Here is a 25,095-nt window from a genome sequence, read left to right as displayed (position 1 = left end):
TGCTGAAAACAGGTACTTGCATTTCCTTTGATTTATGCTTTGGGTCCGTGATCAACCATATTATTAGTGGAAATGAAAGACACCACTGGGTTGCTTGTACACTTTGAGGCCAATGTCTCTGTTATAACGGTTTGCAGAGAGGCATTTTGATTCAACTTTTGAATTAATCTATCAACTTAACCCCATGAGGAACTTTAGACAACTATCTGTTTGCAAAACAATATTTTATTAATAAAAAGACTTATAAACAGTAAGAAAGAAACCCCAATTTTACACTGAATGAAAAATCCAAAATAAACTCCCAGAAGCGTGCCTCAGTTTTTCACTCTCTGTACAAGAAACTCCATTGGGTAGTAATCCTACATACACATTTATCTAAAGATGGCTGAAAGTACAAAAAAGCATCATGCATACTTCTCTGCAGAGTAGCTACACAGCTGGACAGACTTAACAGTACACATAAAAAATCTGTACATCAGTGATTAAAAAAGCCATGCTTTGTGTAGCACCAAGGGGAGAATCACATGGAATAAAAAACAACTCACTGACAACTGCAAGCTCTGCAATCATGAATTAGGGACATGACTGACCAATTTCTGCTTGCAGTTTCATCTCTTCTTTTCTCAAGGGAAAATTGTCAATAAGTGCAAAGAGCTCAGCTGGTGTTGCTGGGAAAGGATAGCGTTCCTTGTCCATTCCATGCTTGTCCATCACCACAATGTTGAAATTGTAATGGGGGATCCTCAGCAGCAGCCTGCAAAATAAGGAACACGTTTTATCTGCCTGTGCACTTCCAACTAATAATTGGCAGAACCAGCCTGCCGGGCCTAAGCAGCGGAGGCTGTACAGGGTCCGCTCTGTTGCAGCTGTAAGAACAAGAGAGCACAGGTGCCAGCACGTGCTGCAGGCCGTACCTCTGCATTAAGAAAGGGTCAAGTTAACTGCACTCAGCTCTGTTTTCTTCTTAGACCTCTGACTGTTAGTATAGCATACGCCATTACTTATGGTTATCATAAGAGAAAAAAACACACATAAGACCTAAAGGCCTGGAGAAAACCATTGTGATGAAGCTAGAGTTACAAGCAGACTATTCCCTTTCTTGGCTGCCACATGGTATAAAACAACAATGAGAAAAAGCAGAATGAATTTATTGGAGTCAAGTTTTCATCTTCCTAATAATAACCATCTACCTGGTGGTAACTCCAGTTTAGGAGAACAAAAGCCACTGCTAGTCATAGTGGAGTCCTTTCCTTCCAAGTGGTGAATTCCCCTGGAGGTGCAACAGTAGTAACAAGTGGTGCTCTCTTCATCTTTTCCTTGAAGGAGTGATGAACTAGAAGATCCTTAGACATGCCGTCAGTCAACATCATTGGTGTGGGGAAACTAAATTCAGGCAGCCGTAACAGAGAGGCATCAGAACAGGAAAGCTGCCATGAAGAACAGGGTCCAGGGGGGTGGGGATGTTGGTAACATGTGAAGCGTCAAAATTGACTTTCCTCAGCCTTTAACCAAGTTTGAATGCTCTAGGCATTATCTTGTTGCAATTAGGAAGCCTGGTGATTAAATTCAAACTAAAATAAAGTTTGAAGCTAAGCTACAGTGAAACTATATTCCTCTTGTGCCTCACCTAAGAAAAATGCTTACTTTCTACAAATCCAAATGCTAACCTTCTGAGATTTCCAAGTTTTAATGAGTGTACCTGTACTCATTAATTTACTGAATGCCAATTCCGGACAGCATCTTTATTCAAGATGTTTAAGGGTGCATTTCATTTTGATTTAAGTGCCTTCCAGAACTGGAATGCTGTAATTCACATACTGTAGGAACAACAGAGAAAAAAAATCAAATGGAAAACTTAGAGTGCAGGGCAGGGAATAAGGGGTTACCAGAGCTTATTATTTTCTACAGAGTCACAAGAAAACTATTTTAACTTCAGTAAAAGTACTTTTATTCAAAAAAAAAAGTAAAAGACAAGCTTTTTGTGCTCTCTTTCTCCTTTTACAGAGAACCAATGTTTTTATTTTTTGTAATCCAAAAAAGCCTCTCTGACTTGTCAGCCTTTTTTATTGTCTCAAATTAAAATTCACTCAATTTCCTCAGGCATAACACGAAGATGTTGCCTAAAATGCTCCTGGACTTTTTTCCTGAATAACTACTACTTTCCCTGCCAATGAGGCTTTCACTTTTGGCTCTTGTAGTCCTCTTGTCCCTAGAAAATGCTGGCACTTGAAGTCTGCCTTTTAAGTGCAAACCAACCTCCTGTCAGTCTAAAACCAAGTCAGAACAGTTTAGGCACCTCAGTAAAACTGCTGAATGTTGTAGTCAAGCTAGGGAGGCTGAGATAATTTCCCCTTTGAAATACTGCCCGTATCATTTCTACATGTGGGACTTCAAAGAGCAACCATTGCTTCCCTTTCTCGCCTGGCCACAACCACCAGCAGCACTGCAGAGATGAGCTGCCACTGCCATCTGGGGCTGCACCGGTGGCTGCTCCAAGGCTGTCCTTGCTAAGTGATTGCAGCCTGTCATGACTGCATTAGACCAATTCCAGCACAAACGCGGACATACTTGTTTTCAGTGGTAGCATCCAAAAAATACAGACCTATAATGTGATCAAAGTGACAGCCAGGGAGTTCACATGAATCCAGAAATTCACTCAGTTTGAGCAGGGGGACAAGGAAGACATGGCACTTGAAAGAATGATGTATACTTCAGCTTGTTTAACATTTAAATGGGTCACAGCCTTAATTTCATAAATAATAAATGCCCATAAATTTGCAGTACCTATTACATGGAGAGAGCAAATTAATCCTAAAACTTCCTCATCAACATCTACCTTCCAGTGTCTAGCTATGTACATTAGAGTAGAATATGTATGTTTAGAGATTAAGATGCAGGGGATCAAAAAGCAATACATCATGCATGCTAAGGTGCCAACACACCAGTAGTGAGAGCTTAGTTTACCTGAGTTGCAGGGCAAGTGATGGGGGCAGCAGCTTTACACCTATTCTTCCTATCTGTGCTGGGAAGACACCAACCAATTCAACTACGGTGACATGTCGGAGGTCTAAACCACACTGTGCTGGCTGGAGGGTTAAAAGAAGAAAGAGGTGTGTTAATTATCAGTGAGGGAACAGGGGGTTGTTTCAAGTGTGCAGCAAGTGCTCACAGAGTCCAATTTTATGTGAGATGGTTTAAGCTAAAACGGGAGCATACTTTGAAAAGTCTCTAATTCTCACTGCAAAGAACTAGAGCTTCATGACTCCAGGGGATATTAAATGACAGATTATTAACTACCCTGAGAAAAACAACACACAGAGACCACCCTAGGAGAAATAAACTTGTCTTTGTAATGACATGAAATGATGCCAGGGTATTAAACACTGTGCCAGTAGTCTAATTAATTTAGCAATCAAAACAAGGTCTGTGAAATGGAAGTTGACTGCAGAAAGTTTTCTTTCATGACAACTTGTCTGACCACTGTCAAGCAGTGGGAAATGTACTACAGCCATTAAATTCAGCATTTTAAACTATTTCATTTTGATCAATATATTGAATTCTCTTGCCAAGTTAATCTAATAAGGAGAAAGAAAAAAAATTATTATTTTTTTAATACAACAGTCACTTAAGCCAGCAGTTTGCTACAGTTGTGAGAAAAGAAACAAGACAGAAGCACTTACTGCTGTGAAAGAATACAGGACTGGCTCTTTTCCCTAAGGACACAGATACATTTCTGAGATACATCCCTACGTCTAGCAAGAACCCAACAAGAGCATCCCATTTACAATACATAAGAAGGACAATTACCAGAAGTTTTCTTTTTTTTGGAACAAAATACAAAGATAGCTCCAGCACTCTGGATGATTTCTATGCTGAGGCTCTGGTCCTTTCTTTGCTGGTGCACTGGTTATTTCTGAAGCTATTCACATTTCCTTGCACTGTAGTTACCAAGTCTGTAAGCCTGCATGAACTGCAACCACTGAAGTGCTGGATGGTTTGGGGGGTTTTCAGCTTCATTAGGAGCTGCATTAGGGAATGATTATTGAGCACAAGTAAATATTAAATTAATATGGGGAGGATGGAAAAGGGCCAGAACTGCCTGGGATTCAGCGACTGGTCTGTCAGAGGCAGCACAGTCCAGAATGGAGCTGAATTAGAGACTGGGGAGACGTTTCAACTCAGACCCCTCTGGATTACTCCAGAACCGTTACTGCTTCAGCCAAGTTCTTCAGTGGCTGAAATATAACAGCTGAAGTTTGTGGATTTATATCAAACAGTGAAGTTTGTCCTCTTGTGTCCTTCTTTATAGATAAATAATAGTTGCACCCCCCCTGAAATGTGTTTTACCTGCAGCATTCCCAACTGCATCCTGTAGAAAAAGTTGGCTGCAGTAGGCGTTGAAATAATTAGCAGTCTCCGCTTCTCATAAAACTGATCCAGAAGTGCAGCTGCAGTCCTCACATTCACATTAATATTCATGGCTAGAATTAAAGCAAAAGTTATAGACCATACTGAAAACAGATCTATTTCTAAAAGCACAAACTGTTAAGACAGAAGAAGCATAAGAATAAGAAATAATAATAAAGAAGATATGGGTGAAATACTGGCCTCATTGAAGCCAACAGTTTTATCTTAAGCTGTTCTGACTTGCAAGATGGACTGACTCCAGAATGAGAAGTTTTGTAGAGAGCTCTGAGCTAAAACACCTATCAGTTGTGAGGTACCACCACCATCCTAGGAAAGAGCAGCCAAAGGTGGCAAAGGCTTCAGCTGTAAGCGCAAATTGGCAGAGGAGACAGAGATTAAGTTTCTTACCTCTAGGGCATTAAAATTTACAGTTGTATTCCACCCCACACCCCATTCCCAAATTCTCATTGCCACAAGAACCATTGCTCTGGCAGCCCTTCTGGTAAAGTGGTGAAATACTCACTTACGTGCACAGGTTGGCTCCACTCCTGACCACCCCAAATTGTACTGGCATACTCTAGCTGGGCTTCCTTGCAGCTCATAGCCACCAATGCAGGAGAACTCACACGTAGCACCATAGTTATTTCCATCACCTGAACACTTGATGTATCCATTATCTGGGGCATTTAATTTCACACAGCGCCTGACTTTTAAGCAAGAGGCCAAAAAAAAAAATTAAAGACAAGGCATGAATCATCCTGTTTATTACTAGGGTAGCATGACCAGTGGAATACCAGTATTGAAGACATTTTTCTGTTTGTTTTCTATATTATTAATATATTTTAAAATCCCAACCAAACAAAAAAACCTCCTCTTAACTCATATGTAAACTAAAATGATACAGATATATAGCTGTATGCTGGTGACAAAAGGTCATGGAGCACAAAAAAAAAGCTGAAGCTGAAACCTACAGGTTTCATCTGTGTATTCAACTCCAGACTTTAAGATCTGGACTTGTGAAAGGGCAGCTCTGCTTCACAGCTGTGAGTCACAGCTGAAAAAAACCCTTCGCATACTTGTTTCAGCAGCTCACAAGCTAAGGATCAGGTAGAAGCCAGCAGGAGGTAAAGGATGAGGAGCTGGAAGCAGGACAGATCAATACAGCTCTCCCCTGACGTGCAGAGCGCAGGCTGTCCGTCCTTCTGCAAGCCTGGCCCGCAGGGTCATGAGCAAGGTGGCGTTCTCCCTTTCAGCATCAACATACAGTTTGCATACACATACATATGGAGACAAATACAGAAACGAGGATATTTCTCAAATCGCCTACTAAGCCAGATGGAAATCAGTGACTGTATTTATAGGGTAAAACATCATTCTTACCTCTGACTTTAACAAGAAATTTGCAAGTGCCTTTGTTTTCAGCTCTGTCATACACAGTATATTGGATTTTGTGGTCGCCTTCTGGAAAATGTGACCCTGGTGGCAAACCTTTCAAAATAACACTAAAACAGGAGATAAAACAGGGCAGACATTTATAAAGTCACCAGTATTTTCCTCCTGGCAATGCTGTAAAAGCCTGAAGAGTGACATTTGTGGCATGCTAAGATTGTCTGGCTGCACTGCATGACTGAGGGCTGAGAGCAAGCAAAGGAAGAAGCTGGGAAGCAGCAGCCAGAGTATTTAAACTTGCTACCAACAGCCCACCCCTAGAGTTGTACAAAAGGGTCTCACCTTGCTGAGAGACAAGGGAGGCAGAGCAGGCAGGGCCCGCTTGCTTCCATAAGACAACCAGTAGTGTAGCCAAGCATCACGCCATGCCCAAAGGAACTTGAGCTTCCTTTTCCTTACATATGGGAAAGAGACTGATCTTCCCACATTTTGTATTGTGAACAATCCACTGTCAGGGCTGCAGTGTAACCCAGAGCTGGCAGCGTAAAAAAAATTTCCTGCCTCTTACAGTGGGGATGTACCCTGTCTGGCTGTCTGTACTGCTCCTATGATTGTCACTTGCGACTGTTCACATGTACAGAAGTGGAATAGAAAGCAAGATTTATTGCCACAGCAGAAGGGTGTGGTGATTCACAGAAGAAGAAAACACCTGGAACTTGTTCCTATCATGCAAACGCAGCAGGAGAATACACACATGTTAAACTTCTCCTCATTATTGAAGCAGTAAGGTTGAGCAGTGTTCCATGTAATGCAAAAGCTTATGTACTCAAGGCACTGCAGGACTCAGTGTATTTAAGGACAGCACTGCATGTTCTATAAAATATCACAGTTTAGCAAGATTTTATAATATTAGAGATGTAATTTATGGAAAAGCTCCCCAGATTCAACCTCTTGGGATGAGAACAGTTATCCATATGACAAAGTCTACGTGGGATATTCCTCATTTTTTTTTGTCTGCCAGATATCACTTCATCAAAAAAGACTATGGGATTTCTTTGTTCTGATGCTTTTCAGGTTTTGTCAGGCTTGATTTTTTTAATGCTGTTAACTGCCACAGAACTATTATATCAGATATCAACAGCAATATATTTTTAATTGTGCAATGAATTCTTTCTGATATTATTTAAGTTATAGCAATAAAAAGGCAGTGTCACTGTGTCTTTCAACAGCTTTTTTGTATTTGCATAAAACTGTAAACATCTTTAGGCTTACAACTCTGAGATTTTAAGCTTAACCAGTCCACTAATATGCCGTTAGAAGATGTAATTTGCTTACTGAAAGCAGCAGATTTTCTTTACCCTTACCATTACAATACTCTAGCTAGATTGCTATAAATCCTGCACAATAAAGATGGGAAAATCAGAAACAGCGGTAACATCACAAGTACACCTTGCTTTTCTGGAAGACGTGACTGTGAAACCGTAAAATTGACAAGGAAATTTTGAAGAGTTAAGTTTGAATCCAATGTTTAAAGCTACCAAATATTCAAACAAGAAGTATTGAAAGGTAACTGCAGAACGCTGGGACATCAGCAGCCAGTGCTACTTCAGGAAGAAGCCTAAAGATGATTGCAGACACTGTTTTGTGACACAATTCACCTTGATTTTTTTTAAGACAGTCAAAATTGCCTCTGCTGCTACCTCCAATGCACTATTCTCTTTTCATTGTTATGTATAAAAGGTAACTTTCTGTAAGAAAACTTGTTGACTATGAGACTCACAAAGCAGCTCTGGAAAATTTCACAGGTGCAGTCAAAATACTATTGTTTATTCCACCAGCTCTAAAATAACCATAACAATCTGCTATGCTTCCTGTAGAAGCCAGTTCTGGAATAGTTCACCCCCGTATTGTCAACTTTTCCTTTTTCAGTTAAACATGCAATTCTTCACAGGCCAGTGACATGTGACAGCTATAAATAAGCATCTTGGATGAATTAAGGGGAATGGGTACCTGGCCCTTCTCATCAGCTGAACTGCTAAGCAAGAACCCCGGGAATAAAAAGGAGAAAAATGCAGACATCTACGGACTTGCACCTACTCTGTCAGAATCCCGTCAGCAGTGTCCCGTCCCTCTGGGGTGTCCCAGAACACTCTGGCTGTCAACTTATTGGGCTCCGCAGTTTTCTCCTTCACGCTCGGGCACTGGATTCTTGGAGGTTCAGTATCTGTTGAAATAAATGTCACAGAAATGGGCACCGGTGCATCTGTTACAGCTATGCATTTTCTTCACAGCTCTTGCCCTGTTGTCAGCCTAACCCAGGACCACCCTCAGCTGGCCTCCTCAACACTGGAGCCATCCCAGCCAAGGCATGTGGAGCCTGTGCTTCTCACCTTTTTGTAAGAAGAGTAAGAGATGACAATGATCAACGCCTTGCAATGTAAAAAGTTAATTAAAAGTATTTATTGTAAATTTCTTTACATAGTAGTCCCCAGTTAAAAAGCAATGTCAACAAATGGACATATATTTAACCCTAAGCTCTAAGGAGGGCTACCCAAGATGTACCCCAGGAGCCTGGATGTTCTATTTATCTGCTCTTCCTTTCTTTGTTCACCTGTGTGGTAGATACTGTGATTAAGAACATTTTAAAAGTATACTGAACATAAATCTCTCTCTGCATGCTAACTTTGCACATTGGTTATTTTTCCTGCAATAATGGCAAAAAGAGAAACAACAGAAGACTGACACAATTGTCACTTTGCAGAGAATTGCTGCTGCATTTGATTTTTTTTGAATAATTCTTATAATAATGCCTTACAGGTAACACAAAACAAAAAGTAGACCAGTATATTTGGAAAGCTGGTTTAACTGCTACCAGAACACTGTGATTATTACTCAGGAGTAAAGGAACAGTAGGAATGATAAAAGACCCTGATGGATGATAAAGGTGATGCACAGCTACTTGTCTTCAGCCATGTTCATTGCCAATCCTGCCAGCATAACAAAAATGCGTGGGCCAACCAAATACAATCACAATCATTAATTGAAAAAATCTACATTTAATAGCTTAGTCTCAGGTTTTTGACCATGTCTTGGGTTATGTCTAAAATGAGGACTAAATCCATGGAGTCATATACCGGCTTTAAAAATGAACAGAGACAGGACTGCTTTTTACCTGCAAATAGAAAGCAATCCCTAAAACACTGCTTAGATTTCAAGGATGGCAGGCCTTGTCTTTTCATTTGCAGGGTAGATATAAAGCACAATCTGGCTTGCTTTCAAAAATAAAAAAAATAAAAAAAAAACAATGAAAAACCATTTAGGTCTTTATAAAGCATCAAATATATGAAACGATTTCATAGACCCTCATATTCTACAAGTTTAACTAGGGCAAGTGCAGCCCCGCCCCTTCAAACTTTTAACAGGATTCCAAGAACTTTGGATCCTCGAAAACTAGCTTCTCTCTGTTTCTTCTGTAGAGCTTTCCTCCAACCCCTGCAGCTTTGTGAGGCATTTCCATAGGAAGAGCTCATGTCTTAATTTTGCACATGAAGGAGTCAGGGAGACACAGGCAAGTAAACGTCGTACTGAAGTTGCTCAGAAAACATCATGAATACTGCAAATTACCTTCTACAAAAGCTATTTTTTGTGGGATTTTTTTGGTAATTAAACAATGAAAATGTATCTCCTTCCTCCTATACTATTGGGAGGAGAACTGTTGATTTCTTTGTAGATCCTACTGGAAGGTGAAGCTAGCAAGAGTGGGTTCCCACTACAGGGAGTGGAGCAATCACAAATGAACAACTGAATCCGCTAAACAGCTTTTGAAGCTTCCTGTACTTTACAGGAACACCCTTCACTACTTCTTTATGAATTCTTTAACTGTTTCATTTTGTAAATTCATTCACTCCTCCTTCTTTCATCTGCTACATATGCAAATGAGCAGGATTTTCAAGTACTCTGGCTGTAGGTAGCACTTTGTCTCCTTTCCTCACATCTCTTATTCACTCCATCATTTTTAGAGTACCTTCCCATTATGTGTGGAAACCTGCTCACACTGCAGTCAGTGAGAGCTCTGCCCTCCTCTACAAAACCACGTAGCTCTCAATAACCCCCCAGTGTAGCTGAATTAAGGTAAGAAATAACCCAGTCAATAACCCAGTCTCACCAAGGCTGGTTCTGGCTCTAGTTAGTTTACTGTGGCGACAGCTCACCGCTGTGCTATGGACAGTATACATTAAATAAATGATGCTGGAATAAAAGACAGAACAGCATTTAAGGACCCAGTGTTTTAAGCATTTAATTAAACGGAAAGCTAATTACACTATTTAGTACAAAGAAGACTGGTTGGCACGAACCAGCTTGGACTTCCACATCGTAAAGACAAACAATACAGTTACTGTGGGAACCAACTCACCAAGCACCCGGGGGTCAGGCAGCCTTTTTAGCTGGATTTAAAAATTCCTGGAAAAGATTTTTTCTTTGGTCATTTCAGCTGCCTCTTAGCATTCAATAGGCACTAAATGAACCCTACCAGAATAACTCTGCTTTGAAACAGACCAAGAGAAAGCAGCTGTCTACCAAAGAGGCTCTTTAACTGCAGTGGCCACTGGGATGCCTTAAAACAAAGAATGCTCAGGTCTTTTCCTTATGTCCTTGTACAAAGTTGCAGCCAATCTACAGCACGTTAAGCACCTTGGCCACAGCTTGCAGAAGGAAGACTGGTCTAAAACCAACCCAACCCGTTTAAATGCAAAGAAGGTGACCAGAGAACAGGCAAATGCATAAGTGACAAAACTGAAACAACCCTGCAAAAAACCTTCAACAAAATGTATGATGTGAGCAAGATGCCCAACCTGCAGGTCAGAAAATTAAACTGGTTCCAAAACAAACCCCAACAGAGGAACTCACGACTGCTGAGGAGGTTTTATCAGAGAGAAAAGCCATCCTGGAAGCACCAGATTGTCAGACTCTCTTGCTTAGTAAGTATTCCTAGCCAGAGTTGGAGCCAGGACATGATGCAAGGTTATCTGACCCCATACAGCTCATCTTATGCTTTTACTAGTGTCACTGCTGAAAAGCCAAGCGCATTTATTTAAGCTGTTTAGCTGGGTTATGTATTAAACAGGTGGATCTTGCCCGTGAGGTTAAAATCGTAGGCAGAGAATTTGAGTTTTCATAAAAAATGTGGTGCCATTCAGCCACATTCTTGTAAGCTGTTGCTTTTCTTGGCTACTTGGCAGCAGCAACTGGTACTCTGGCGCCACGTGGGGAAGCAGCACTACAGACATGGCATCTGGAGGTCAGCAGTGGAATACTGAATTTTAAAGCAGCCTTTTGAACTTTGTGGTGAAAAACATGAAGTTTTCAAATAGGTTTTAGATTTCTTTATTTATGTCTTAAACATACTTCTGCGGGTGGCCATATTAACAATGTCAACAAAATTTAAAGAGCTTGTTAACTGCCCTTCTCATAATTTGTTACGGTTTACATTTACTTGCTTGTGAATTTGGGATGACAAGAGGAAAGAAACAGAAGGATGGTACTGAATGCTCACTGCTTGCTTATTTAAGAGGCTGTATGGGTCAAGTAAATGGTCTGCTGCTACATTAATACATTGGTATTACCGATTTCTGATGACATTAAATGATGGCTGGAAGTTAATTCAAAACATTAGTCTGTGTCAAAAGCATAAAGAGATGCAGAGACTGGAAATCATGAAAAGGGGGAATGAAAAACATTGTCCTGCACTCCCCAATCCCCTCCACAAAGAATTGCTCTGTATTTCAAAATTCCATTATCAGGGCCTGTATAATTAATGACTCAGAGTGCAAAGCTTATTTCAGACATCCACAGTTGGAAGCTGTTAGTTAACTGCCTATCGGTACAGACTTAGGATGTGACAAGACGATGACTTAGCACAGTGACAGCCGTTTACCACAACCTCTGTTATTAAATCAGCAGGAAAATTAAACCTTTATAGAAGAAAAGACAGTGACATTCTTCAATCTTCTAGAGGAAAATACTTATTTCAATCTATGTTACAGTGCATTAAGGATATAATAGAAACATTACTCAAGTGAGTACTGGCATTTTTAGCTAACTGATAACCAAAAGCAGCTGTACATTGATCTTTTTTAATCAAAGTTATTTCGGAAACATGAAGGATATCTTTCCTCTCACAGCAGGGGGACAGGGAACAAGACGGTCTGCTTTGTTAGGATGGAATACTCACTGTAAGGGCTTCTGTAAGCAACTGCTAAAACATACCTAATTTTCTTTTTAAAAATATCTTTTTCTCCCCCCTTTTAATGAATACCTGTTTCATCAATGACATCAGCCTTATGCCGTTCTTTACATGGATCTTTGCTACTGCACTGAAAACCCCACACAGTTTTGTGCAAAAATGCCAAGCCGTGCAACTGCAGTACAAAAGGGTAGAGGAAATCCCCTTGTTTTCAAGAGGATTATAAATTTGGGTCTGTAGTATCTTTGCCATACTTGATGCCAAATAGCTGTTGTGTCCCCAGGATACTTCCCCACCTATTGGCAATGACATGAACTTTACCAGCCCACGTCTATGATCACATGTAACATCCCTGCTGAGCACAGTGCAACTAATGACTTATATGCTAAGGTAAGAAATAAACCAGTCTCTTCACCTGCATTTCATTGCTCCCCTCAGCTTAATTTTACTTTTCAGCTGAAAGCGAGCTGTTCAGCCAGTTCTCTCCTGGCCACTGGTAAGCTTTTGTAGGCTGCAGTTCACTGATGAAGCTTCTGTAACTACTGAATTACGGTAAGGGATATGTGTTCAACTGCAAACTGCATCATACTTTTAGAGTCGTGTCTTGCCAAAAAAAAAAAAAAAAATCCTACCTATCAAAAGGTCAAAAGATACCAGCACACATTATTAAACAGTTTGCTAACTGCACAATTCACTATTTGCACACAGGAACTGTGTGCACACAAGGTTTGAAGGGGTCTTCTCCATACTATGTAGTACTATCAGCACTGAAATAATAGTATTACTTTTACCGGGTTACTTGGGACTTGCAATAACCTGCGTAACAACTATCCTGCATTTCTGGTCCCAAAAAGAAACATTAGTGCTAACTTAGCCTCTTTTTTTGCTGAAGAAATACTTGCTTACTCTACTCTGCCAGACAGCATCCTCTGTAATAAACATCTCATTACTGCAAACAGATGAGGTTCTGCAAGTGCCAGGAAATACAGAGTACAACATTTTATCATTCCCAAACTTAAAAGGGTTTGTTTTTCTTCCTCTGCCCACACCACTGAGAAGGAGAAGGCTTTTGTTTTTTGTAAATAAAAACAAGAGACACCATAAACAATCTTGATCAAAGCAGCAGGCTCACTTCTACATTTGTACAACATCGAGTAACAGGAAACCTGAACAAAATTCTACGAACGTCAGGCCACAGTGGAGCGACTCCAAAGCCATTTGCTAACTTAGACTGAGCCACAGGCATTCTGAGGAAAACCAAGTTATTGTACACAGAAAACACTGAGCATAAATACTCCACCACCCACACGGTAGCCAATTCAGATGGCAAAAAAATACACTTCTTTGTGGGTGGCTGCTGAAGCTTTTATCAGAGACTTCCCAGAAACAAGAGTAGCAGCTGAGACTTCACTATCTGCTGAAATCTCATTAGTAGGAAAGCTGAATCTCAATATTTGTTTATCTCTCTTTTGATTTATGTATATAAAAACAGTTATTCCAGCTGAGGTTCCCAGGAAACCGCTGACTATGTAATGAATATTGCTCACATAACTAATGTGAATTAGGCTGAAATTTAGTTTAGGCTTACTGCAACCATGCTGGTAACTACAATCCATTCATATTCCATGGATATATTTGGAGACCATGATCTCAAGAAAGAAAAGCAACAAGTCAGACAAAGAGTTTAGTTCCAAACCTGCAACTCAGTAAGCTGCAGAGAGCAGGACAGACTCCAGCATAGAGAACATGCTAGGCAAGCAGCACAGTAATTACAGACTACCAGCCAGTCACCCAGGAGATCAGTGAAGGCTGTTATAAGCATTGTAAAGCACTAACCATTTACACCAGCCTCATCTTTATTAAAGTGATAATGCTTGGAGCTGATAGCCTGTGTGTAAGGAAGATGGTTACTTGGGAATGAAAGTACTAACTGACAGAGAATGCTCTGTATCCCCTGGAAGATGGTTCTCTGCTTCCTCAAAAAGGACAGTTGCTTTTTCTACCCAGGACCTGAATTAAAAAAACATAAGCAATTTGCAATTTACTTGGAGGACTTGGGCACCAGCAGGTACCTCAAGATGTACACTTTCTGGGATGCAGACCAACCGTCCCACTTACCAACGCAGGATGCTGGTCGGCCACTCCAAACTTTGTTGTCCATGCACGTTACTATACGGTCACCTTTCAGCTGGTATCCTGGTGAACAGTAGTACTCACACCTTGAGCCAAAGTAGGCACCATCTAAACACTTGAAGCCCCCGTTGGTCGGCATGGACAGGGTGGGGCAGCGCTTTTCTGGAACAGAAAACAAAGACTTCTGGAAACCTGCTACCCCACCTTTAGAGTAAAGTGAGTATGGAGTATTACACAGAAATAAAGGCACAGCTAGCAAATGACAAGTGGGAGAAAGTCATGTTCCACATGAGTTTTTTCATGGGATTCTTATTAGCCGCATTTCAAATTTAACTTTACATACACATCAGTGGTCTAACACAATATTTGTGTTAGAAAAAGATCACGAGTACCTATTTGTCTGTTCTCAGAAAAGGTTTTACTGCAAGAGCCCATTTAGACCCCTGATACAAATTGCATCAACTTATAAAATCCAAGATGGACAATACTCCAAAGCAGCTTTATGACTCTGTCATAAAACTATTCCCACAAATTAAAATCCCAGTCATAAAACATTCCCTATCGGCCAGGAGTATTCGTACCACTCATGATACTTATCATGCCATGCACCACGGTAAGATTCTCAACCGTAAGCCAATCTACATATCCAAGTACATTGCCAATGTCTAAAATACCAATAACAATCTAAAGATCACTGTTTCAAAGGCAAATAAGAGTTTATTGTCTGCTGAACCTGCGGTGCAAGCTGCACACACAGATTTCATAGCTACTTACGTTTGCACAGCACCTTCCCAGACCAGCGTTTGTTTGACTGACAAATTAGCTGCTGAGGGCCATGCAGTTCGTAGCCTTTTTGACAGCGAATATCACACCTTGTTCCCAATACATTCTTGTAATATTCCCCTTGAGGTGTCCTGCAGTTTGCATAACCATGTTTCACTTTAATGGGGGAGCACCACGGTGTTTCTGGCACAGAACAAAAAACCACACATAGTACTTTGCAAAATGTAAAAGGTCAGACAGGAATATAAAATCACTTACTTTATTCAAGGTCAGAGAGAAGAAATGGAAAAGTTTTATTTAAAAACCACCAGTCCTCAAAGTGGAGAAGTAACACTGCAGCAAGTTGCACTAAGTCTTATACATCAGAAGGTCAGCCCTTCAAAGACTGGCAGACCTTTTTTATTACAAATATTAAAGACTGTAGCCGTTAGATCCAGGCGTGGGGGTGGGGGTGGGGGGGCTATGGTTTTTTGTCCGTGGAATAAGCGTGCCACCATGTGGACAGTTTGATGACAACCAGACCTTTTTTCCCCTCTTGTTTTTAAATGGATACATTTAACTTCCCTTTGGTAACAAAAGGTTGCATTAGGAACACCTTTGGTCTAGCTGTAGTTGTCATCTTTAGAACTCTTAGCTCTTACTGCCCATTAAAAAAAAAAATCTTCTGTAATAATTTGTGCAGTAAAGGACATTGCCTTGGCTGAAGTCTTTGATAGTTCAAGCTCTCGCACAGTTTAGAAGGGATGCAACTTAAATAAATCATATTGCCAATACATCAAGCTTGTCTGTACGTACCCTCCACCTGTCAGAACAACCGTTCAGAATTTAAGTACAGCTCCAATTTTGCAAAGTTACTTTCCAAGTTAGCACCCAGGGTTGAGCCTGAACTGAAATTTGTGAAGTGTGCAAGAATGGCAGCTCCCTCGCTGTTCTCAGCAGTTCCAAAGTGCCACACTGAAACACTCAAATACTCTTTATACTGCCAACACAATATAACTTCTACCAGCAAATGAACACGATACCATTGCCATGATGAAATCTGAAGGCAAGTATGCAATCCAACAGACTAAGCGAAGAGCTTTCAAAAAAAATCTGTTCTTATTTCTGTCTTTCTGGTAGTAATTTGTAGCTTCCTAGGGCAACAAGCATTCAGGCACAATGCATACATTTGACAGCACAAACCCCTACACCTCCTACTGTCAAATCCTTTGGAGTGTGTTGATGTTCATTCACAAGCATACTACATGCTTAGCTCACATTCAGAAAAGGGAACTCAAGCTGCAGAAACTTAAATTCAGTTCTAAATGTTCTAAAAGGTCTGGACTTCATGTGTGATATTCTTCACCTCAAAAGAAGTATCATGGAAATGTAGCCTGGCGTACAAGAACCACCTTCTAGTTTCCCCTGGATGCAGGACAATGACATAGATGGATCTGCCGAGTTGGAGGAAAACTGGAATTTGGCTGGGACTTCTCATGGCTAATGCTCCTACCAAACTCATAGGAAAAAGGGAAACATGCACGTAAACCTGAAACTTTAATAATGGGTTAGGGCTACACTTGGAAATACTCAGGGTATGGGTACTGTCTGCTTGTGAGGATTTAACACCGTACTGTGATACTGATGGCTGCTGTATCAAACAGAGACTTCCCCTTCCCAGCCAAAGCTTCAAAATCTTTATTTAGCTTTGACAACAGGGTGCACCAAGAAAATCATGCTTTTTCTGCAGCCGGCAGCTTTTCAGGAGGAGTTTCCTACACAAGGAGTGACTAAGCCTGCCCATTTTCAGCTCCAAGATTTGAAAAGGACATGGCAAGAGGGAGGGAGGGATTGCAAGGCAAAAAGAGAAAGATGACAGGTCCTGAAATTGTGTGACATGCAGGAGGCACATGACAAAGCTTTTGAAGTTTGCAAGAAAGTTTGCAAGAAAGACAAAAAAACCTCAAACAAAACAAAACAAAAACTCAAACAAAACAAAACTTTTACTCTTCATCCTTACAAAATCACAGGAGAGATTTAAAAATAATTTCTAGATCATCTCTGGCAGATGTTCACTTCTAGCTCTTAATAGCTGTAGTTATGATGTGCATTTTTCTACACGATTTGGACCAGCTTCACACATAAATAAAGATCAATATGGCCTATTTCTCGTATATGAGATATTTACATTCAGCATACAATGTCTCTAGGACATATTTACACTTTCCCAATGGAAACTACATTTTCCACCTACATTTTGCTGTGCTGGTCCTGAATCAGCAAAAATAGCATCTGAGGACTAAAATCAGAGACTAACTGTCAAGCTTTTGACTAGACCAAAAGTATGTTCCTCTAAACTAGTCCTTTTCTGAAGCAGTCATATTGTACTGTGACATGCTTATTTTTGTATTTCTCCAATACATGCAAAAACCGTTTATAACATTTAAAATAAATGCTAACAAATGCAGTTTAATGCGCAAATGGAAAATGTGTTGTTACAGCTACGGTGGTCTACAGAGAGAAACAAAGCAAGGCTCCTAGGGAGGGGTAATACATCTTTTACTGGACTAAAGGATACTGTCAGAAAGAAAAACAAAACCAGACATGCTTTTGGATGCATGCACTTGAAGAGCTTAGGAGGAACATCTGTTTGATCTAAAACATTATTATGCTTACTGTAGAACTGAACGTGATTAGAAGAAAGTGGGTGAGGCAGGGTTTATAAGGGGGCAAATAGCTGGGTTTAGACCAATTGATATCAGTGAAAAAAACCCAGCTAACTTGAAAAGCTTATGTGTCTGAAAGCACATCAAACAACACAAGAGAGTTTTAGATCAAAGTTTGTTTAAGTGAAGGCACATACTGGTTTTCAAAGGCTAAGCAGCTACATGGAGTATTTATGGAATATTAGGGCGGGGTGGGGCCCTGAGAGGTCACATAGGCTGTTCCCTGCCTCAAAGACAAGATCAGCCAGCCATGATCCTGAAGACTTTGGGAATAAGAATGAAAATACAGGTTTCCCAGGCACCTCTTCTGGAGCTTCACCATTTGTGCTGGGCTCGGTTCACTTACCTGAAATTTGAATTTTTAGGTACCAGGACCTATGTACTGTTTTCCTGTTTAATAGAAAGTCTGCGCTATTCCTCAGCAATATAACAACCTGCATTACTCAATCCTGTGTTTGAAACCACTGGAAAACAGGCAGAAAGCAAAAATGGTTGAAGCCACAATGTTGCCTCTATAGCTAGGGCTACCGTTTGATCACAACAGTATTTAATAAAACATGTTAAAAATTAGGATTATCAGAGCAGTGGCACTAGAGCTGTGATGAACACAAGAACTGCTGTATTTGGGAAGCCCTGCCTCACCAAATACGATCTGAGACAGCCATGCCAAGTGGCAGGAAGGAAAGCACTTTCTAGAGCATTGTTTCCCCCAGCTCCTCAGTCCTGTTCAAACACCAGCCTCAGCTGAACAATTCCTTCACAAGCAGCATGCAAAGTGACCAGCTGTGCTGTTGCTTGCTGGTACATCAGCCAACTGAGCTGAGGGTTCACCATGGAGGAAGGGAAACAATCCTTTAGAAATGCTGTGGGCACAGAAGTCTCTTTTCTCTGAAAAGCTGAGCAAGTTGAAAAACATCCAGATAAAGACAAAAGGGTCTGGTAGGAGGCTGTCTCCCCCTGCCTGGCCGCCCTGCTCCGCCCCACCCCCCCCCCCCCCCCACCCCCCAATAAACTGCAACGTTTTGTTTGTTTGCAGATGCCAAAGAGGACAAATTTGTGTGCTTGCATGCACGGCTTAATAAGTATGTGTGCAAAGAAAAACCCAATGCTGCTTACATATGTTAACATCAGTTAAGAAAATTCATTTAGTTATTTGTTACTGGAAAGTTTTATTTGCTGAGCAATGGGCCATACCCAAAATGCTAGACTGCACATACAAGGAGAAGCTCTGAATGTAGCCACTCAGCCCATTTTTCCTTGCTTTGTCTTTCCCCATCCCCTTCCCCCCAATACCAACTTAAATAAGTATGCTAATGAAGAGTAGCCTTTTCTACTCCATAGTCCTAGATTCACATTGTCTGATCCTCAACATTTGGCAGTAGCGCTTCCAAACTCAGGGCAGTTTTTAATATCTGCATGAATGAGTCATTATGTTTCACTTAACCTGGTGACATTTTGGCTGACAACAGTATAATCCATTTTGGATCACCATATAAAAGGAATTTATACAGAATCCACATTTTAACTACTTGCCTGCCCTGGCATGAATTGGCATTGATTTACCTTCATGATCTCTGGAATTCTTTTTCTATGTGTCTGCGGAGCATTACATGTTAAAAAGCAAAGAAAAATTAGTTTACCTAAATAAAGTTTTAGAGAAATATTTCTGCATGTGTTTCAAAGCAAAATTTTATACTGAAGTATTTTACTGGGAGGAACGTAAGACATTTATGAAAACAGCAACATAGCCATAACATCTGTGCTTTCCTTTTTGTTGTTCATAAATGTCTGAATTACTTTATGACTTACCTCTTATAAGGCCCATTGATTCTTTGCAGAGAATCAATAATGTACAAGACACCAATGCCCAGTATTTTCAAGTAATCAAATGATTACAATGCTAGCACATCCACAGATTAGTTTACTAAAAAGAAATGCAGTTATCAATTAAATATTGACAAATTAAATGCTGAGTTTCTTTACCAGCTAGGCTTCTGAGGGATTCTGGCAGAGGAAAAGGGTACTGAGAGAGAAGCAGACTTTTTAAGAAAACGGACATAGTAAATGGAAGATTTACTGGTAGTGGCAAAAACCTTCTTAGTCTTGCTGAATGGCAGAATCTTCTAGAATAGGGAAGAAAACCTGAATTTGCTTTATAAACATGTCAGTCCATTCACTCATTCATCCAGCTACATAATTAGTTTTTGGAATGCACATGTTCATTTGATAAACACACTTCACTTGGCATTTCAGGTAGGAGGTGAACCTGAAATGCGAACAGTTTTATGGGAGGGGGGAAAAAAAACAGTCATGAAAATCAAGTTCTCTTTCATGTGCTTCTACACATTACCATCAGCAGGCCTAGGTTCTGAGTCAGCTTATCACTGATGGTTATTTTAGGATGTATGAAGAAGAAAGAGCAGCTCTTCCTAGATTTTCATGATTTAGCAACCTGATCTTCCAAGAGCAAAGGCAGTGCAAAAGTTACTTACTCAGGTGCATAAAAGAGTGGTGATCAGTACTTGGTCTAACTTCCAAGTAGAAAGTAAATCTTGATCTAAAAATCCATGAGAAAACCCATGGATCACCAAGATTTTATAATCCATTAGAAGAAAATGAACGAAGCTTTCTCTCAGCAATCAGCTGATCCTCTTTAGCACATAAGCAAAGCATTCACCTTTATATCTACTGCGTGCATACACATCTTCATCATCTTCAAGGGGCGAATATCCCGATCCTACAATACAAAATAGAGAAAAAAACCGCAGCAAGAAAGGAAATAAAAATTAAGAATAAAAGAAAGCTTTGCGAAAAGACATGCAAGATTAGGATGCAATAATCTATGCAATGCCATCAGCGCGGGCTTCTCTAAAGCTCAGATTCATAGCAGAGCCAGTTTATAGTGAATTTGGAAGGGGGAATTTTTTTTTTTATAATCAAGCATAATAGTAAATCTCTCTCACTGCTCCTGAAGCAATTTTGTGCCATGCCATGTTGCACATGTCAAGTCACACCTCCTCTGTTATGGAAAGCCCAGCAACCCTGAAGATGATCTATTGAGCATAGAGAACAGAGGAGGTACAGATGAAGGGGCACTTCAAAAGTTTCACTATAAAGTGGTTCCATAGTGTCAGTGGCTGTTAACAGCCATCAGGCCAAACAGCAGCAGTAAAATATGCATAACTGAAGTACAGTCCTCTTTTACAGCCTGCATGATCTTCATACCAAGAACAAAACATGGAGGTACATTACCTGCAAACACAAGTTACACTCAACTCAAAAACACAGTTTGGTATCAAGCATCTTCTGGGGTTGTTCAAAATAAAGACATAGTATAGTTCTGTACTTTAAAAAACCTGTTCCAATAGTTAAAAGCTTAAAATAAAGGTAGAAACTGCTTTATAAAAAACAGAAACCATTTGGAGCACCACCATTCAAGTAATTCATCAACAAATATGGCAGCCTGAAAGACAGCCTTCATAATATCCTTAAGTGACATTTATTTAAAATCAGCAGCTTCAGAGCATAAAGTCTAGTCTCAATTCTAGGTAAGTCCTCTCCAAGAAGGGCTCATACAAATCTCCCCTCCGAGAAACCTTTCTCAAAACCTTGCATGCAATAGGCAGGTAATAAAGAGGCTCAGCACGATGCTACAGGAGCTTCTCACGCATGGTATCTTGAATTACAGCTATGGGGATACTTCATCACTATTTGTTGAGGTCTGAGACCATGTTCTCTACAAGCTGCAGCTTAAAGTTATGCTAAATTAGATAATTTAGACACCTCAATAAGCTACTCATTTCATGTGCAAAGCACACAGTTTTTCTGCAGAAATCAAAACAAAGGTATGTTAATGGTTAGGATGACTTAGCATAAGGATAAAAGAGTTACCCAAACAACATTTGCCTCTCCAGCATAACTGTCACCATCTGTCAGCAGATTCCACTTCTTAGAAAATCCAAAATAAACTGCCCAGAAACCAGTGAAACTCTACTTCTTAATCTACCAGCCTCAGGAATACCCAGAAGCCCAGCCCACATACCTACAGCTGCTCCACGGGAGCAGATTTAGCACATAGGGTCTATCTACAGAAGGGCAGTGCCTTTCCACAGCACCAGCCGCAGCACTGCTTGCAAGGGTTCAGACTGTCTAAAGATGACACTCTTTGCACCTCCCATCACTCTTTTTGCTACGTTACTTGTGCATCAGGCGTTAGCGCCAGGACCCACAACCAGCCTGCAGTACTCAGTGGCTCCTTCTGGGAACCACAGGGAAGTGGCAGATACATGTGCTTCACGTCAGACCAAAATCTTGCACCAGTCCTGCAGCTCTGTGAACCATTTAGGTGACTGCATGTGAAAAATCAAGAGAGTTGTGTTCACACATACCATAAAAGTAGCAAAAAACTCATAATTCACCTTGGGCCTAGATCAAAGCTTGTTGTTATCACTGAAAATCCTTTCACTAATTTTCAGAAGGCTGCGAGCTGGGACCTGATGAAGCGAACTTGCAAACAGTTTCTCCCATGAAAGCAAGGGCTTTATATTTAGCACAGGCTTCCTATCGCTTAGGAGCCACTTCTCTGGATTTTTTGTATTTATTATTGTGGTTGAACTTTTGATGCCTAAACACTGACATCTGAGAAACTTCTCAACATAAAAATGTTAAGCTTTGTTGAAGTCTGACTGTATAATGTAAAGAGCAAGCTGTGATCCCTGAGGGCTTCATGAAGACCTTGATATGTAAATAAGCACCTCTCTAAGCATCAATTATTCTGTCAGAAATTGGGATACTCTTCGGTAATTACTTAGTCTGAGGGTTATAAAACTGTTATCTTGGTGTTACCACTCTTAATTGACCAAATTTTAGCATGCAATGACTTTAGCACTTAAAATCGGTAAATGTTAGAGCTACGTGCGCTCTTACATACTTACCTTTCCTTAGACAAGAAATAATGAGCTCCTTTGAAAGTCTGCTAACAAAAATTGGCCTTAAAGAGCTGTTCACTACTCTTGCCCTGAAATGAGGCTCTGCTTATGGGAGTTTGCCATCTCCCATTTCCAGCTCATTTTCTAGCTCAAAATGAGAAGCGAGTCAGGTTTCCTTCCTAATAAGCAATGTTTCATTACTGTTAATAACCACAACAGGTCCAACTTGGGGAACCACGGGAAAGATCTTTGTCACGCCAACCCTGGCAGGATCTCACTCCTCACGGACAGCCCACCGGCTGACGCCGGGCCCCAGCGGGGCTGGCAGGGCCTTCGCAAGCCGGGGAGCACCACGGGCCGCCTGGGCAGCGTCCGCCAGCCCAGGGCCACACCACGGAGAACCAGCCTCGTCCAGAGGGCTGTCCCTGAAGAGATGGGCTGGCTCTGGGAGGATGCACCACACGGCCATGCACTGCCCTGGGCACTGCCTCACCCAGCGGTGCTGGATTTTCTCCCGTCTCCAGGCACACCTGTCCCTGCTACTCCTCCCTGCCTCTCTCCATGCTGACCCCCCAGCCCCTGCTCTGACAAACCTGCCCTTACCACACCTGACGTGGCAGCAAGGCCGTCCCACCGCAGCAGGTGGCTTCTGTCCCGGCAGCCACGAGGCCTGACCTGGCACCTCATGCCCCACTGCTGCCACCCCATAAGCAACCCTGAGCAATCTGCCGTTTCATCTTCATCTTCTTGGCCACAAAGCAAGTATTTCTGCTTCACAAACATTCAAAATTAGCTACCAAGCCACATAAGGACAAAGCATTGTTCTGCCTTCAAAGTGCTAAAATTACCACAGTATAAAAACTGGGTATTTGAGGAAGAATGACAAGAACAACAAGCTGCTTTACAGATGTCCTGCATCATGGTTCAGGGTACACCAGGTTGCTGCAAAGACCAGCTGTGGATTTTGTTGTAGCAGATGACAAGCCAAATACATGAAATAACACTTCCATTTTAAGATTGATCTATTACGAGATTAATTTATGGACTTAGGCAATTTTCTTTATGTTAGGAAAAAAGATTTCTTAATTCACAAAATAATCACCACATTTTTATAAGGGGGGGATGCATAGGAAAGCTTTCTCTTTACATACCTTTTATTAGAGCATAGTTTTAATGCAACTTCACACAACATAGTAGAAAACACATAGGCAGCGTCTATCACCACAAACCCAGAAGTCTGTGCCAAATGAATAAATCCTGGGATATGACTGCCAGGCAGGGCAGGAGGAGCTATGACAGTAAGCCTTCTGACAAGGTAAAAATCCTCATACAAGAAGAATTCATTACTAAGAGAACACATTTAGTGTTCAAACCAGCAAGCCAACGGGACATTGAGACACACAACAGTTACTTATTTGTGCAAAACCTAAATTAGACCATTTCAGGATCAGTTTTGCCTGTGTTTTATGGTTGCCAAATTCACTCCAAGTGTCTTGATGCCAGCCTTCAGGCCAAATCTCATTCAGCAAAACACAAGTATCTCCTTAAGTGGTCTCACCAGCCTGAAGGAGACTACTCGTTTAACCCTAAACCCACTCAAAACTGATCACAGATGTTTACATTCAACATCAAGCAGCTGATGAAGTACTCCGCTGCTTTAGTACCACAATCTACACTCAGTAGAGACTGCTATTCTCGGTTTCTCAAGATGGCTCCATTTCCACACTTACAGCCCAGCATTTGCTGTCCTGGCCAGGGGCCTTGGTCAGCTGAAGAAAGAGAAGCAAGCAGAGCATATAGCTGCATTCATGAATGAGCACAGATTACCGTGACACATTCACATCTGCACACAATACAAGATAGGTAAATGAAATACACACAGCCAACCAGGCGTTGAGCAAGATACTTCCTATATTTCTAGGATCTGATCGTCCTTCCCTTTGTCTTTTTGCTAATGTCTGCAAAAGCTTTGGGAGGAGAGTACTTTGATTGCTACACAAAAGCGACAATCAATTTGTTGGTATTTGCTGAGCCGGGGAAGGAAGAAAGATGCCATCAGATTGCAGAGGAAGTTTTAAGAGGACTTCTGCTGTCCCTCAGTTTTGCTCAAACCCTGACTTTCTTAAGTACATTACTCTTTGTGCACCACAGATGACTAAGCAGACAGAAAGACACTATTCCAGACAACAAGATCCCAAACTTCACCACACTTGTCAGGCACACCAATTCAGGCTGTGGCAGACAAAACCTCTCTAATGGGTAGGTAACCTCCACAATAAAACCTTTCAGATATTACATGGCATTAACCTTTAAATGAAAAACAATCTTTCCATTCTACCTTACCACCTCAAAGGTCTCCAGAGCTGGAAGAGCTATCAATAATTGCTTAGGCATCTTGATCCTACAAACAACAATAAAACCACACCATCTTGATCCTGAAACCAGGTATTTTCTCACTGGATCATTTGATTGTGACAAACAGCAGCAAGGCAATAAAAATGCACAA

The 25,095-nt window shown here is 41.0% G+C and overlaps 1 protein-coding gene across 3 annotated transcripts in view; it reads right to left on the bottom strand.

The window, feature by feature from the left end:
- Nucleotides 1-205: 205 nt before the first annotated feature.
- SRPX (sushi repeat containing protein X-linked) overlaps nucleotides 206-25,095 on the bottom strand; it is a 48,034-nt gene continuing 23,144 nt past the window's right edge. Inside the window, exons 2-10 of one of the 3 annotated variants that reach the window (XM_055703143.1) lie at nucleotides 20,339-20,398; nucleotides 14,948-15,139; nucleotides 14,159-14,335; nucleotides 7,894-8,020; nucleotides 5,788-5,909; nucleotides 4,935-5,114; nucleotides 4,348-4,481; nucleotides 2,965-3,086; nucleotides 206-754 (exon numbers count right to left, since the gene is read on the bottom strand). In XM_055703143.1, the coding sequence (XP_055559118.1) occupies nucleotides 574-754; nucleotides 2,965-3,086; nucleotides 4,348-4,481; nucleotides 4,935-5,114; nucleotides 5,788-5,909; nucleotides 7,894-8,020; nucleotides 14,159-14,335; nucleotides 14,948-15,139; nucleotides 20,339-20,398 (1,295 nt within the window). In that variant the 3' untranslated portion in view covers nucleotides 206-573. The remainder of the gene's footprint in view (nucleotides 755-2,964; nucleotides 3,087-4,347; nucleotides 4,482-4,934; nucleotides 5,115-5,787; nucleotides 5,910-7,893; nucleotides 8,021-14,158; nucleotides 14,336-14,947; nucleotides 15,140-20,338; nucleotides 20,399-25,095) is intronic. The other 2 variants (XM_055703145.1, XM_055703144.1) reach the window with 2 other exon arrangements.

Source organism: Falco cherrug, chromosome 2 (genome assembly GCF_023634085.1).
Source record: "Falco cherrug isolate bFalChe1 chromosome 2, bFalChe1.pri, whole genome shotgun sequence".
Taxonomy (NCBI): domain Eukaryota; kingdom Metazoa; phylum Chordata; class Aves; order Falconiformes; family Falconidae; genus Falco; species Falco cherrug.
Note: the sequence above shows the minus strand (reverse complement) of the source record. Positions and strands in the feature narration are given on the sequence as shown.